The sequence below is a fragment of the Lacerta agilis genome, chromosome 3, assembly GCF_009819535.1.
Source record: "Lacerta agilis isolate rLacAgi1 chromosome 3, rLacAgi1.pri, whole genome shotgun sequence".
In the NCBI taxonomy this organism is placed as follows: domain Eukaryota; kingdom Metazoa; phylum Chordata; class Lepidosauria; order Squamata; family Lacertidae; genus Lacerta; species Lacerta agilis.
Genome location: NC_046314.1, coordinates 47,558,979 through 47,571,845, shown reverse-complemented (window position 1 = coordinate 47,571,845; position 12,867 = coordinate 47,558,979). Strand labels below are relative to the sequence as shown.

Below are 12,867 nucleotides of genomic sequence, written 5' to 3'. Positions count from 1 at the left end.
CAGTTCCTCGGGGCTCAGTGTCCTTGTGCGGAAATGACACACGGTCCCGTCACGTCACGCGAGAGCGCAGCGCGCGGACCCCCTCTCTCTCGCACACGGACACACACACACACACACATACACAAAGAGCCAAGTGGGAGGGGAAGACACGGGAGCCAGCCACGGCCGCTCTTATAAAACACCCACCCAAGACCAAGGGGGGCCCTCACCCTCTTTTTCCCACAGTGCCTAAGAAGGACCCAGGTAAGCCCCTTCCCAACTTTTCTCTAGATAGGAAAACCAGCTTCGCTCCCCCCCCCCCTCAGGTGTGTGTGTGCGTGTGTTGGCCAACTCCCTCGCCACAGTTCTACTTTCGGCCTCGGGAGAAGGAACACGATCCTTCCTCAGCCTCCCCGTCCCCCCTCCCCCTCGGAGCCTGGCGGCTGCGGGGACAACTATGGCTGTGTTCCTCGCGCGGGAGAACGGCCAGGCAGCGCGGGCGCCTCCATCTACAGCTGGGGAGGGGGGTGGGGAGTTGGATGTTATATTCTGCCCCGTTTCCAGCTGCCACATAGACCAGCTCTCGAGAACGGCGGCGAGGGCGCGGGGACGGGGGGGGGGGTGTGGGAAGCATTCCGGAAGCTGCCGTCGCGAGCCGCGGGGCACGCTACCAAAAAGAGGGTTGGCCCAAGAGGCGCTTCGGTGAGCGGGCAGCAGCCTCGAAAGCCGGCTCTCCTCTTTCCCCAGCTGCTTCTCGAGGCGCGCACACACACCGCCAGCTCCTGTTGCCTGGAAACCTTGCTCCCTGCTCCTCAACGGAACCCGATTTCGCAACGAGCCGCGAGGCCTATCCTCCCAGCGCCCGCTGCTGCCGGCCCTTCCCTCAATGGAATTTGGGCTCCGCTCCGCTTCGTGCTAAAGCTGGCGAAGCAAAGGGAGGCGTGTGTGTGTGTGTGTGAGTGATGAATGAAGCGTCCTCCCCCCCCTTCCATTCGATCTGGGGAATGGGGTACCCACGTGACCCCGCGACTCCAGAGCGCTGCCTCGCGCATTTCAAAGCCGGGAGGGGAGTTGTGAGTTCCCGCGCGCCTGGTGCGATCCTGGTCTTATTGGCCAGTTTCCAGGCATGGCTTCTGCATGACTGCAGGAATGGCAACACCTTCCTCCTGTCGCTGCCCTGAGTTGTTAGGGAGGGGCTCGTAGTTCTGTTCAAGTCCTTCTTGCAAACAGAATACTTATCCTGCTCTTGGGGAAAAGTCCTGGAGTTTCGAGAGGAAGGCGCCCAGCAACAGCCACATACTTGTTCACTCTGGGTGGAGCCATAGTAGGGAATGGTCGTACTTGGCTGATGCTGCCCAGAGAGAAAGTGTGTGCAAGGAAGTGGCTTACAGCTATAGGCTGGCCAGGCAGTGGTCACAGGTAGAGACAGGGCTCTTTGGAGCACTGCTGTGTGGATTGGGTTTGTTGCATCACATCACCATGCTGCTCAGAGAAAGAGAACATGCAGGGAAGCAAAGTAGCAGTGGTTGCTGCTTACAGGAGTACAGTAATTGCCATCTGTCCTTTTGCTTTCATCTTCTGGGCAGCACATCAGAGAAGATTTGGTTGAATATCAGTTGCCACTACAGTACTTGGTCAGTCCTGTTGGGCTCACCCACCAGCAACCATATCGTAAATTCAAATTAACACACCTTACAATGTTGAGCTCATGTACTTAGTATTTTGCTGATCATTTATAAAGCAAAATATGCTACTGTCCTGTAAGTTAGGGCAACCTAATTCCCATATATAATGTAAAGCTAGGCTAGGAGATGGTGATTTGCAAAAACTACATGAGTTTATGGCAGTGGTGTATCTTCATTGCTTTACTATATCAGTATTTTACTATCTGCTAGATCACATTGGCCCTTATTTTGCTGCGTAATAAAAAGAAAAAGAAAAACCTTTTCCCACAAAGTAGCTAAACTCTTACAAATAATTTGGGCAGTCACTGTTGCATTGTAATCCAACAGTAAGGCAACAATGTGACAGTGCTGACAGTTGTCTTTGGCAGCCAGAAGGATCCATGGCCATTTTAAGGCTACACCTCACATAGTTAGGTTATAATGGTAAGTTAGTTTGTGCAATTATTCTTACTTGATGTAGAGGCACCAAACTGACTGTGAGTCTCATATATCCTGATAATAAAATATAGATTACAAAACCTTATATTTTTGTCTAGTTTCCTAGCATGATATTCAGATTGAATGTGTATTTAAATTGTAAAAATACATTATATAATCTTCTTGATCTTTAAATACCCAGCTCAGAATTGTTCTTGCAGTTGTTGTTTTTTTAAAAAGGGACCCATGTAAAGGTTGTCTATGTAGAAGTATACCCCCACCTTGAGAAATCTGCTACTACGGCCACAATTTATTAAGTGTGATATGGAGGTTAAAAAACAAGGAATTGGATTTCTCAATTAATCTCAGTAATAGCTTTGGACAGGTCTCTGTTTGCCTTAGTAGAATTTGTCCTTCTAAGTGGCTAGACACTAATGGAGAACTTCATATGCCTTTACTGTAAACGAGACAGCCCTATGGAGGGAATTTCAACTTAACGTGGGGCGTGAGATCCATCGAATTCAGTGGGGCAACCTTCTGAGCAGCCATAAATAGGATCAAGCTGAAAGCTACCTAACTTTATAAGACAGTAGTGGACTTTATAATCGCAGTGGGGCTAAGACGCTGGCATGGCCTCACTCTGGAACAGATAGGTGGTGAGGTTGTGAAAACATGCTAGCAGCAGCACTAGATTGGTTCTGCCAACACATCTGTACCAGCATGACCTCAACGCTGTCGTGCTGCTGCCCCTCTCCATCCTGGTATGCAGCAGCAACTTAGCCAGAGGGAGGCTAGGTGAATGGTGCAGCTTCTCTATGGCACCCACTAATACTGCAGGAGAAAAGAGTGGGGGTAATAACCTAAGTAGGTAGTAGCTGCCACAAGTGCACCATGGATATAGCACAGTTTTAAACCATACTTCTTGCATATCTCGCCTGCACTCCCACTTTTAAGTCAGAATATGAAAAAAAGAAGCCAGGATGGGGTTGACTGGTTGCAGTCTGGATCTCACTGTCTCTTGTGCCTGTTCTGATGGAACACAAAAAAGCCAACTTAAGAGGGGAAAGGAAGAAAGAAAGTGGCCATATATATGAGCTCACATGAAGATCACACATTCCCATTGGGTTACTTCTATGAATAGAAAAATAAAAAGGTCTCTGTTTCTGTTGGGAGAGAAAGTGTAGATCAGGTTTTTGGACCACTGGGCACTGAGACCATGCTGTGGGAACCAGTAACGAAATAGCTGCCATGGGAGCATGGTATAACATGGCTGGTGGGGTGTGGCATAACACAAAATTGGAGAATACGGTCCTTGCTGCTACCCACCCACCACCACACCACCTCAGGCGTATCACATGGCCAGTTATGTCCTGCTGGTCCTTACTGTGGAGATGACACAATACTTCAAAACACACACAGATGCGGTCACTATCTCTTCATGTTTATGAATAGGAGAAGGCCTCACAGTTAGGGGTTTATGATGTCACAGGGAAAATCTGATATTGCCAGTTGGCTGTTGAGCAGACATTTTTTATTTCAAGATCTACCTTTTGAGAGAGAGAAACGATTCAGGAGACAAGTGTATTAATCAAAGTGACATTAATCCTAATGTGTTTCTTGCAATTACCTCTTTCTTCATTGGGGTACTTGCATCTGTTGCAATTTAAATGAGTAGCTCTAAATGGAGCCTACAGTGTTGGGGTTAGAAGGCTGGTGACTCTTTTCAGAACTAGTCACATAAATAATTGAAATAGGTATGAGCTAGTCCTTTTTCTGACATTTCCCTAATGAAGAGCTAATTGCTCAAAATGAGTTGGAATTTAAACCACTTGCATTAAATAGTCTCCAGCAGCTATTTGATGTTTTGTTAGTTTCTGCTGTTGGTGTTAACCCATTTGGTGTGCTCTTCAAAGAGAACAGCTACTTTAGAAGCCAACATTGTTCACAGAATCCAATAACAATCTAATGACTCTGATTTGATATTTTTTTAATTAAAAAGTGTGCCATAAATTGCCTTAATAAAGAATGCTTTATTTTGTTCAGTAGTTTAGTAATTATTATTAGTAATTACTTTAATTACTAACTTTGCCAAGTTATTGCCATTATAATTAAAGCTTCATTTCATGCTTAACTGTAATTTTCAGTGTGTTAGTATTTATTGGTCCTGGAAGCTTAAAAACTTAAGATGAACATTTTTTGTACCAATCATTTTTAGGGTTTCAATCCTATACACACCTACCTGGCTTGAGCATAAGACTTCTTGAACACAGTGAGACTTACTTCCAAATGCATAAGATTGTTCTGTGAAATGCTGAAATCAACTTTTTTAATGGAAAATGATTTCAGGCTTAGGTGCTCAGAGAAGAAAATAAGAACTGGCTTTTCATGGCGAGGTTGATACTTATGTCTGAGTCAACTAATGTTTTGGTTTCTAGAACAAATCATTAGTAGCTCACAGCAAATACTATGGGTTGTATCCAGAGTTGCCTGAGTTGGGTTGTGCTCGCAGAAAGGGTACTTTCAGATCTCTGATCTCCATGCCTCTACCACAACAAAATCTCTCGAGTTTGGGATACCACGCGTGAGGTAGTTTTGGGAATCTACTGAAGAATGGAGAATTGTTGTAAATCACCTTCTCTACACTCTCCAACCCAACTTTAGCTTATGGAAGCTCTCATGAATTCCAGCCCCTTCTTCAAATGGAGAGGTTCTGCCAGGTTCAGTACCATGTATATTACAGATATCTATGTCATTATGATTTTGTGTTACGTAAACATGTTCTACATCTCTTTGGCTGATATATGATCCCTTACTCCATTATAATCTCTGTCTTCATTCAGAATTTGGTGAAGTTCCATAATGGTTACCTGCATTCTTTTTTAAAAAAAAAACCCAGTGCTAATCCTTATTCCATAGCTGGCAATAGTGACTTGTTCCATCAAGAATCAAGAGCTGAAGCTACCTCTGTGTGCAACATCACATTTAAACCTCTCTCCCCATTATGCTTTTTTAAAGACTAGCTTGCCAAAATTGATAGATCTTCTATTTACTATATTGTAAATTTAAATTTTTATTATTTATTGCTTTATTTATTTATTGTTGCAAACTGCCTTAGGACCCTAGGATGAAGGGTGCAATATAAATTTTATAAATAAATAGCAGTGTTCCCCACACCAAGATAAATGGGGGCAGCTTTTGTATGCACAAATTTTTGAGTGCATTCTGAATATAAACTAGAAAAGCTGGATTTGGGCAGATGGCTTTACAGTACACTTGTGACATATCTCTTCTAAGCTGTATAGGCTTTTTACTTATTTCTTTATCTCTATTATTGTAGAGTACGGAATATGAATTCAGATGAATTATTTGATGACGAAGAAAATGCTGAAGGTAATGTTATGCCTTTTAATCTACTTTCTCATTAGATCAAAATGCTTTTGAATATAGTCCATACCAAAATTACATTTTTATAACAAAGACTGTAACAAATGAAAAAATCTTATCACACAATGCTTTCCAATAATTTCCTTCTGCCTGTTTTGTCCACTTCTCTGGCTTGTTCTTTAACCTTTAATTCCGGTGAAGCTATATAACTCTTACATTCCAAATGCAGTGAAACTAGGGTTACTGAGTTTAATAACAAAAGAAGGTGGGGTGACTCTTTAAGCTATAGTAGAGGTGGGGAACTGGATCTGCCACACCAACCCTCATGGCCACACTGATAAATTGGTGGGCGTCAATCACTTAATGACATCATGGTGTTAGATGAAGCAATTTCTTCATTTCAAACCCTGTAGGCTAAGGAAGGTTTTCCCTGTAGAGCTTGCTATAAGTTCCATTTAGCGCTTACAGCAACCCTGTTTTGGGCAAAGACCAGCTGCACTATGGTTTTACCAATGAGGAACTCCTTAATGCAGGCAGACCCTGAAAACAATAATCCCAGCCTCATATGGCAAGAAATAACCAGGAGAGCACCTTAGAGGCTCCCAAATGTTCCTTTGCAGCCATGTCTTTACCTGCCCCACCTCTGATGTCATATATGAGTCAAGTTGGGGACAGATCAATGTGGTTTGGGGGAAATGGCCTTATGTGTCAAATTAGGACCCCAATGGGACTAATTTGACCCATGGACCAGAGGTGTCCCATTGCTGAGCTTTAGATTGTTGAACTCCATTATCTTTGGTAGGATGGCACAATGACTTCATCCCAGCAGGAGACCATTTTGATTACCTCATGAAAAATGGGACAGAATGGGATGAAACTCCAGGGATGAAATGGGATGAAATGAAATATATATTACCTATATGACCAATTGGTACTATTTTTCTCTTTCATCAGTTATTATCAAAAATATTATGAAAGTAGAAACAGACAAGGAGGATGAAGTCCTAGACTGCTCAGTAATATCAAGACCTGAAAAAAACACGCTGGATGGTTTAGTGACTTCTCTGCAAGACACCAATAAACGAAAACGGACCTTGTTTGGTTGTGATAGCTCAGGAAGCCACCAAGAAATTCTACCAAGTCTGAAAAAAAGAGGCCTTACACAAGAGGTGATTCCTTTACATATGGATATTAACAGCATCTTGCTTAGACTTGTAGTTAACCATTTCAGATTGACAAGCAGTTAAATGAATTTAGTAAAACCAGTTAATCTTTGTTCCAAAATATTAAATACTTATTTGGATGTTTTATTTTATGGAAATTGTAGGCTGCAACAAAGCAAAGAAGCACACTTATTTAGCCAAAAACAAACAAACAAACAAACAAACAGAAAACATGCATCCAAGAGATCAATAGATTTTCTGAGGAACAAGGTAGAAGCGGCTGTTTTTTAAAGAGCAAAATTCAACAGATGTGTGAATTCGGCTGAGGACATGATGAATTTGACATTGTATGTAAAAACTCATGGCTTATTAAACCAGTGATTTAAGATGTCGCAATCAATTTCATATTATTATTTTTCTTGCTACTGATGAATATGGTTTCTTGTCTGGATTTCATCTAAAATAGTCTACATAAACATTTGCACTTCAGTCCAGCAAGGTTAAGCCAGAACCCAAACAGCTATTTCTGGCTGTTTCCTAGGTGATATTTTGTACTTTCGCTGATTCCCCCTGCTTGTAGCCCCTTCTGTTCCCTAAGAATCTGCTCTGGAGAGTTGAAGAGTCCTCTAGAATAAGGTTACCATATTTTTTTCAAAGAAAACGGGGACATCTGGTAACCATATTCTAGAACAGTGTGGCAGGGAACCTGGGGGGGGGGGGGATTGAGAGAAAATTGGCTCCACCAGAAACCTGTGAACTAAAAAACAATTCCATTCCATAGATTAGGGTTTAAGTTATTTCTATTTTGCTTTTTAGAGCCAACCCCTCACAAGGTGGCTTACAAAGCAATATCATAATTCAAAGTTGAGGTTTTTCATGTTTTTAAGATGCAGTACTCAATTCTTGCCTATTTGCCTTGATAGTATTTGAATATGTATATTTTACCTTTTACTAATTAGTATTTCTACAGCAAGCTGTGAAAAAATATTTCTGATTTTTAAAGTGTAAATTCATTTTTTAATTCTAGTATTGAAATTTATGTTGCTGCTGCTGCTGCTGCTGCTGCTGCAAAGCAAAATATGTTTGCAAATATCCATCTTTTAATGAATTAATGAAGACACCCAAATAATGTGAACTACTGGTATTAAGTAGTGCCTGAAATGTTTTATTTTGTGATCTCTTCCAAATGTCAACACTTTATAGGCTACAGTTCTTTTGGCATTGCTTCCATTTGCGTTATCAGAAAATATTGTAGATCATTTAGCTCACACATTCTCTTACAACAGTTTTCTTCCTTCAGATGTGCCTAATGGAAAGTGAGTAGGCTATGAAAGGTTCTCAATCTGGGCATCACAAGGTTCTCAGTCTGGCCGTTGTCAGTTGAATACTGTTGCTTGGATCTTAACTATGCCTTTCACAGATTGAAGGTTTTAGATGTAGCGGAGGATCTCTTTGGCAGAAGGGGTAGTCAGTTCCCCTGATTCCACACTCCCCCTGCAGTCTTCCACTGTTCCAGACCGGGGGGGGGGGCATAAGAGTCTACAGAAAGACTGAGGAATCAGTGAAAGATGACCCTCCCTCCTGTTGACAGGAACAAACTTGGAATCCAGGCCAGTGAGTCTGATGTAGGGGATCCTTATGCATATATGAGCTGCAATATTCTCAGAACTCTAGTAAAGGTTATTGATTTGAGTATTTTAGGCAACTCCTAGACATGAAAGTTTGGATCCTAATATATACACAGGGAAAGTTTCCCATCCCCTTCAACTCCTCCATCTGCTTTCCAATCCATAGTATAGGTGGAAGCAACTAACATAGTCTGGATCCAACCCTATGACAGCATTGTGTTAAATTAATTTAGTGTTTAAAATTAAGAAAATCATGTTTTATATTCATTACGGATAAATAAGTGTCTAATTTGAGTACTAATGTTACATTTGTTCGTTGAAAGGGCCTTCTTTCAAACTTGATGCACAGAGATGGATCACCTACTCAGGAAGATGTGGAACAGCTAAACAAGAGCAAGAATCCTAGCATAACGTGGCTTGGTGAAGAAGAAGCCTTAAATAACACAATCATGCCATCATATAAGAAACCTCTGTATGGGATCTCACACAAAATTACAGAGAAGAAAAATCTGCCAGGAACGGAGCAGTTCACTTCCTATGAGTTGTTTGAAAAGGTTAATCCTAGCAGTCCTTCCAATCTTCGGACATTGAATGAGCAACGTAAAAGAGATATGAGTGCTATCACACCTGTTGCTTCCGAGTCCGACCCAAATATATATTCTTTGATACAAAAAATGTTTTACACACTTAATACCTTAAATTCCAACATGACTCAGCTTCACAGCAAAGTAGACTTGTTATCACTTGAAGTCAGTCGAATTAAAAAGCATGTCAGCCCCACAGATGCTGTAGCAGAATTCAGGCCACCACCTGAGTACCAGCTGACTGCCTCAGAACTCAAACAGATCATGGATCAGAGTACATCAGGTGGAGATTTGGCTTGCCGACTACTGGTACAGCTTTTTCCAGAGCTCTTCAGTGAGGATGAGTTAAGCAGGACCTGTAGTACCTGTGGCTATCTTAACAAAAAGAAACTTGAGTCACTTCATCTGCAGCTCATCCGAAATTATGTAGAAGTCTGTTATCCTTCTGTGAAGAATCCTGCGGTTTGGCAGGCAGAGTGTTTGCCTCAGGTCAATGACTTTTTCAGTAGCTTTTGGGCACAGAGAGACATGGAAAATAGTCAGCCAGACATACAGTCCTCCAGTTTTTATGAGGCTGATCAAGTTATTGATGATAAGGAGGAGGATGAAGCTCTGCCCATGGACAGGAGTAGTTCCATTGCCTCTGAATGGGTATTTGATGCTCAGGACATAAATGAATTTTTAGATGAAGCTTCCTCTCCTGGAGAGTTTTGTGTCTTTTTATTACATAGATTGTTTCCAGAACTCTTTGATCACAGGAAGTTGGCCGAGAGATACAGTTGTTATGGAGAATGTGGGAAACAAGAGCTTGACCCACAGCGACTTCAGGTAATTCGCAGGTACACAGAGATTTATTTTCCTGCTATGCAGGAGAGAAAGGCCTGGTTGCAGCATTGTGTTCAGCGAATAAATGATGAACTTGAAAGCATGTATATGGATGACAGTGAGAGTGAACAGATGAGAGAGGAATGCTATGATTCTTCTAGTTTGCCTGATGATGTGTCTATTATAAAAGTGGAAGATAATTTTGAATATGAAAGGCCAGGCAGAAGGTCAAAAAAGATTTGGCTTGTGCCTATAGACTTTGATAAGCTTGATGTCCCTTCTCCTGATTTTGATGTCCCTATTCCAGACTACCTGTTAAGCAAGGAACAGCTTAAGAACATATATGAGAGCAGTTTGTCAATCGGCAATTTTGCTTCTCGATTGCTAGTTCATTTATTCCCTGAACTGTTTACCCATGAAAACTTAAGGAAGCAATATAATTGTAGTGGATCACTGGGTAAGAAACAACTTGATCCTGTTAGGATTAAATTAATTCGACATTATGTGCAAATGCTATATCCGAGAGCGAAGAATGATCGAGTATGGACATTGGAATTTGTTGGAAAACTCGATGAAAGATGTCGTCGAAGAGATACAGAGCAAAGACGCACATACCAACTGCAGCGAAAGGTCCATGTGCCAGGACCTGAAAGGAGAGAATTTTTGACCTATGCAATAAACCCGGAAAGATTTAAAGAAGAATTCGAAGGACCGCCATTGCCTCCGGAAAGAAGCAACAAAGATTTTTGCAAGATACCACTTGAGGAACTTGTTGTTCCTCCTCCAGACTTTCCTGTGCCTTCTCTGTATCTGCTGTCTGACAAGGAAGTAAGAGAAATAGTACAGCAGAGCCTTTCAGTTGGTAACTTTGCTGCCAGGCTTCTTGTAAGACTTTTTCCAGAGCTGTTTACTTCAGATAACCTCAGACTGCAATACAACCATTCAGGGGCTTGTAACAAAAAGCAGCTCGATCCTGTCAGACTGAGACTAATCCGTCATTATGTTGAAGCTGTTTATCCTGTTGAGAAAATGGATGAAGTGTGGCATTATGAATGTATACCAAGCATTGATGAAAGATGCAGACGTCCCAATAGAAAAAAGTGTGATATACTGAAAAAAGCCAAGAAAGCAAAAAAGTGATGGGATCTTTTTATTTTCCAAAGATGTTGACCACTAAGTTATTTAGAAGGAGACTGAGACATCAGTCAGCCTGCTTTAGACTAATACTCAGAATATTCACTCAGCATTAGGGCAATTGATAAGAAAAATGTTGCTCTAACACATACGGGAAAGGGCAATACAGTGAGGATGGGGGAAAGGGGTATAGGACAATCCAGTGGGAATGTCACTTAGAAGAACCTATTGAAATGAATGCATATTGTGGGAAAAGATGTAACTCCATTTCAGGATGCCTGTATGTAGGCTAGGTTTCTGATAGTGCCCTTACTTCCTACCTGAATTGGTACACAGCAAAGAATCATAAATTATTACAGATGTTCCAGCAGGATCTCATTTAAATATAATCATCGGTGAAAATAAATTATATAGTTTTAAATTTTTTAATTGATTTTTTAGCAGTGAGTAGTCGCGTGCTCTTTAAAAGTTTCTGTAGGTACCTTTAATCAGTCATTTGGAAACTAACTAATTTTTTAAATTTTCAAAGCTGTAGTTTTTGAAGTGCCATACTCTTTGAAAGAGTAGAGAATCAAGACAATTTCTGTACTAATTACAGCTACTCCTTGTATTAGTTTGAATATTGGGAGAGTGAAGTACTACAAAATCAATGAACAGAAAAGTTTCAATTTCTTTAAAGGTTTCCCATTTTGTTGCTGAATGGTTGTAAAAGTTAAGGTTATGATCTAGGCATTATTGTGTTAAGATCGTAGTACCAATACTTCAGTTGTAGGTCATCTAAGTTATTCCATTGTCTTCAGTGTGACTTCTTGGTATAAAAGCTACTGGTATAAGCATAGGTTGTGAAATAGAATCTTGCCCTGTATCAGTAGAATATGGTGCTATTACCTGTTATTCTCACTACTTATATTTAAAAAATACTTGAATTGAGGAATGTACAAAAACATTTAAGCGCATATTATTTTTGTTAGCAAAATGATTGCAGCCTTTGAAAAGTTCAAAATATTAAATATTATATGTATCTATATATTTGATTATTTGGACTTCTATATAGCAAGGGCTCTCTTCATTATATGTTGATTTTATATTTACACCTTCAAGTACAGCGTCACCCAGAGGATTTCAATATCATGGAGACTGTGAACTTTTCCTTAATCATTGTAACTAATAAGTAACTTGAAACCCCTTTCGTTTTTGAATTTACTGGAGTTTAGGTAAACACTAATGGATTGTATGCTTCCATTCAGTATCCCCAAACACCAGTGAAATGTCAGCCATTCTCCCTTTTCCTGGAGGGCTACATCACACCAAGGCTTTTGTTTTCCTCTATCTTTGGCAGTCGTAACAGGGATAAATAAAATCATCAGGGTTTTCTTATTTAGAGGCACTGGGTAGGTTGGATCCAGATGAAGTTAACCACTTTAGTCCCATTTGCTTAAATAAATGGGACTTCTGGTCCATGGGGTCACGAAGAGTCGGACACAACTAAACAACAACCAACAAAACCATGGGTGACTTCCTCTGGATCAAACCCACTGGATTTCTAAAATGCTCATGGAGCTTTCCAGAATTTAGTTCAACTACCGATAATCCCTGTCTGTGGATCTGCTGTCTCCTTGAATAGGGCAGACTGCATACATAATAGCTCCATGTGCACATTGGTTATGCGATGAGCTCTGGACTCAGATGTTTGTCTGATGCAGTGACAATGATCATTTAATACCAGTTATTTCTGGTTTAGCACATTCATTTGATACTCTTGTGCGATTATTTAGATCGTTATATATCCAAATAAAAGTTTATATTGTAGCAACTGAATTAAATTTGATACATTAAAGCAGCTTTTAAGAATATATTTCTCCCACAATTAGAAACCCTTTTTCTTTATTTATTTTGAAACGCCAAGAACTGGCCAGGCCCTGTTGAGACAGTTTACTACTAGACAATAGTCTTTTTTCTTAGGAGTTAACAACGTCCAAAAATAACACATCTAGAACCCATGAATATACTACCTGCATCCTAATTAGAGTCAAGCCAACCTTTTACCCAAGGCAAACTGATATGTCTA

The 12,867-nt window shown here is 40.8% G+C and overlaps 1 protein-coding gene across 2 annotated transcripts; it reads left to right on the top strand.

Annotated features, from left to right (window-relative positions):
• Positions 1-11,826, top strand: BEND3 (BEN domain containing 3). Of its 2 annotated transcripts, XM_033143534.1 has the most exons (4): positions 1-243; positions 5,419-5,471; positions 6,420-6,634; positions 8,580-11,826. In XM_033143534.1, the coding sequence occupies exons 2-4, from the start codon at positions 5,429-5,431 to the stop codon at positions 10,803-10,805; spliced, it is 2,484 nt and encodes an 827-aa protein (XP_032999425.1). In that variant the 5' UTR covers positions 1-243; positions 5,419-5,428; the 3' UTR covers positions 10,806-11,826. The 2 variants fall into 2 exon arrangements, with proteins under 2 accessions (XP_032999425.1, XP_032999426.1); XM_033143535.1 differs by lacking the exons at positions 1-243; positions 5,419-5,471; positions 6,420-6,634 and adding an exon at positions 8,171-8,238.
• The last annotated feature ends 1,041 nt before the right edge of the window (positions 11,827-12,867 follow it).

Coding starts and splice junctions, on each gene's coding strand:
- BEND3 (XM_033143534.1), top strand. CDS start 5,429: ATGAATTCAGATGAATTATTTGATGACGAAGAAAATGCTGAAG. Junction 5,472..6,419: donor TGACGAAGAAAATGCTGAAG/GTAATGTTATGC, acceptor CTCTTTCATCAG/TTATTATCAAAAATATTATG. Junction 6,635..8,579: donor AAAGAGGCCTTACACAAGAG/GTGATTCCTTTA, acceptor GTTCGTTGAAAG/GGCCTTCTTTCAAACTTGAT.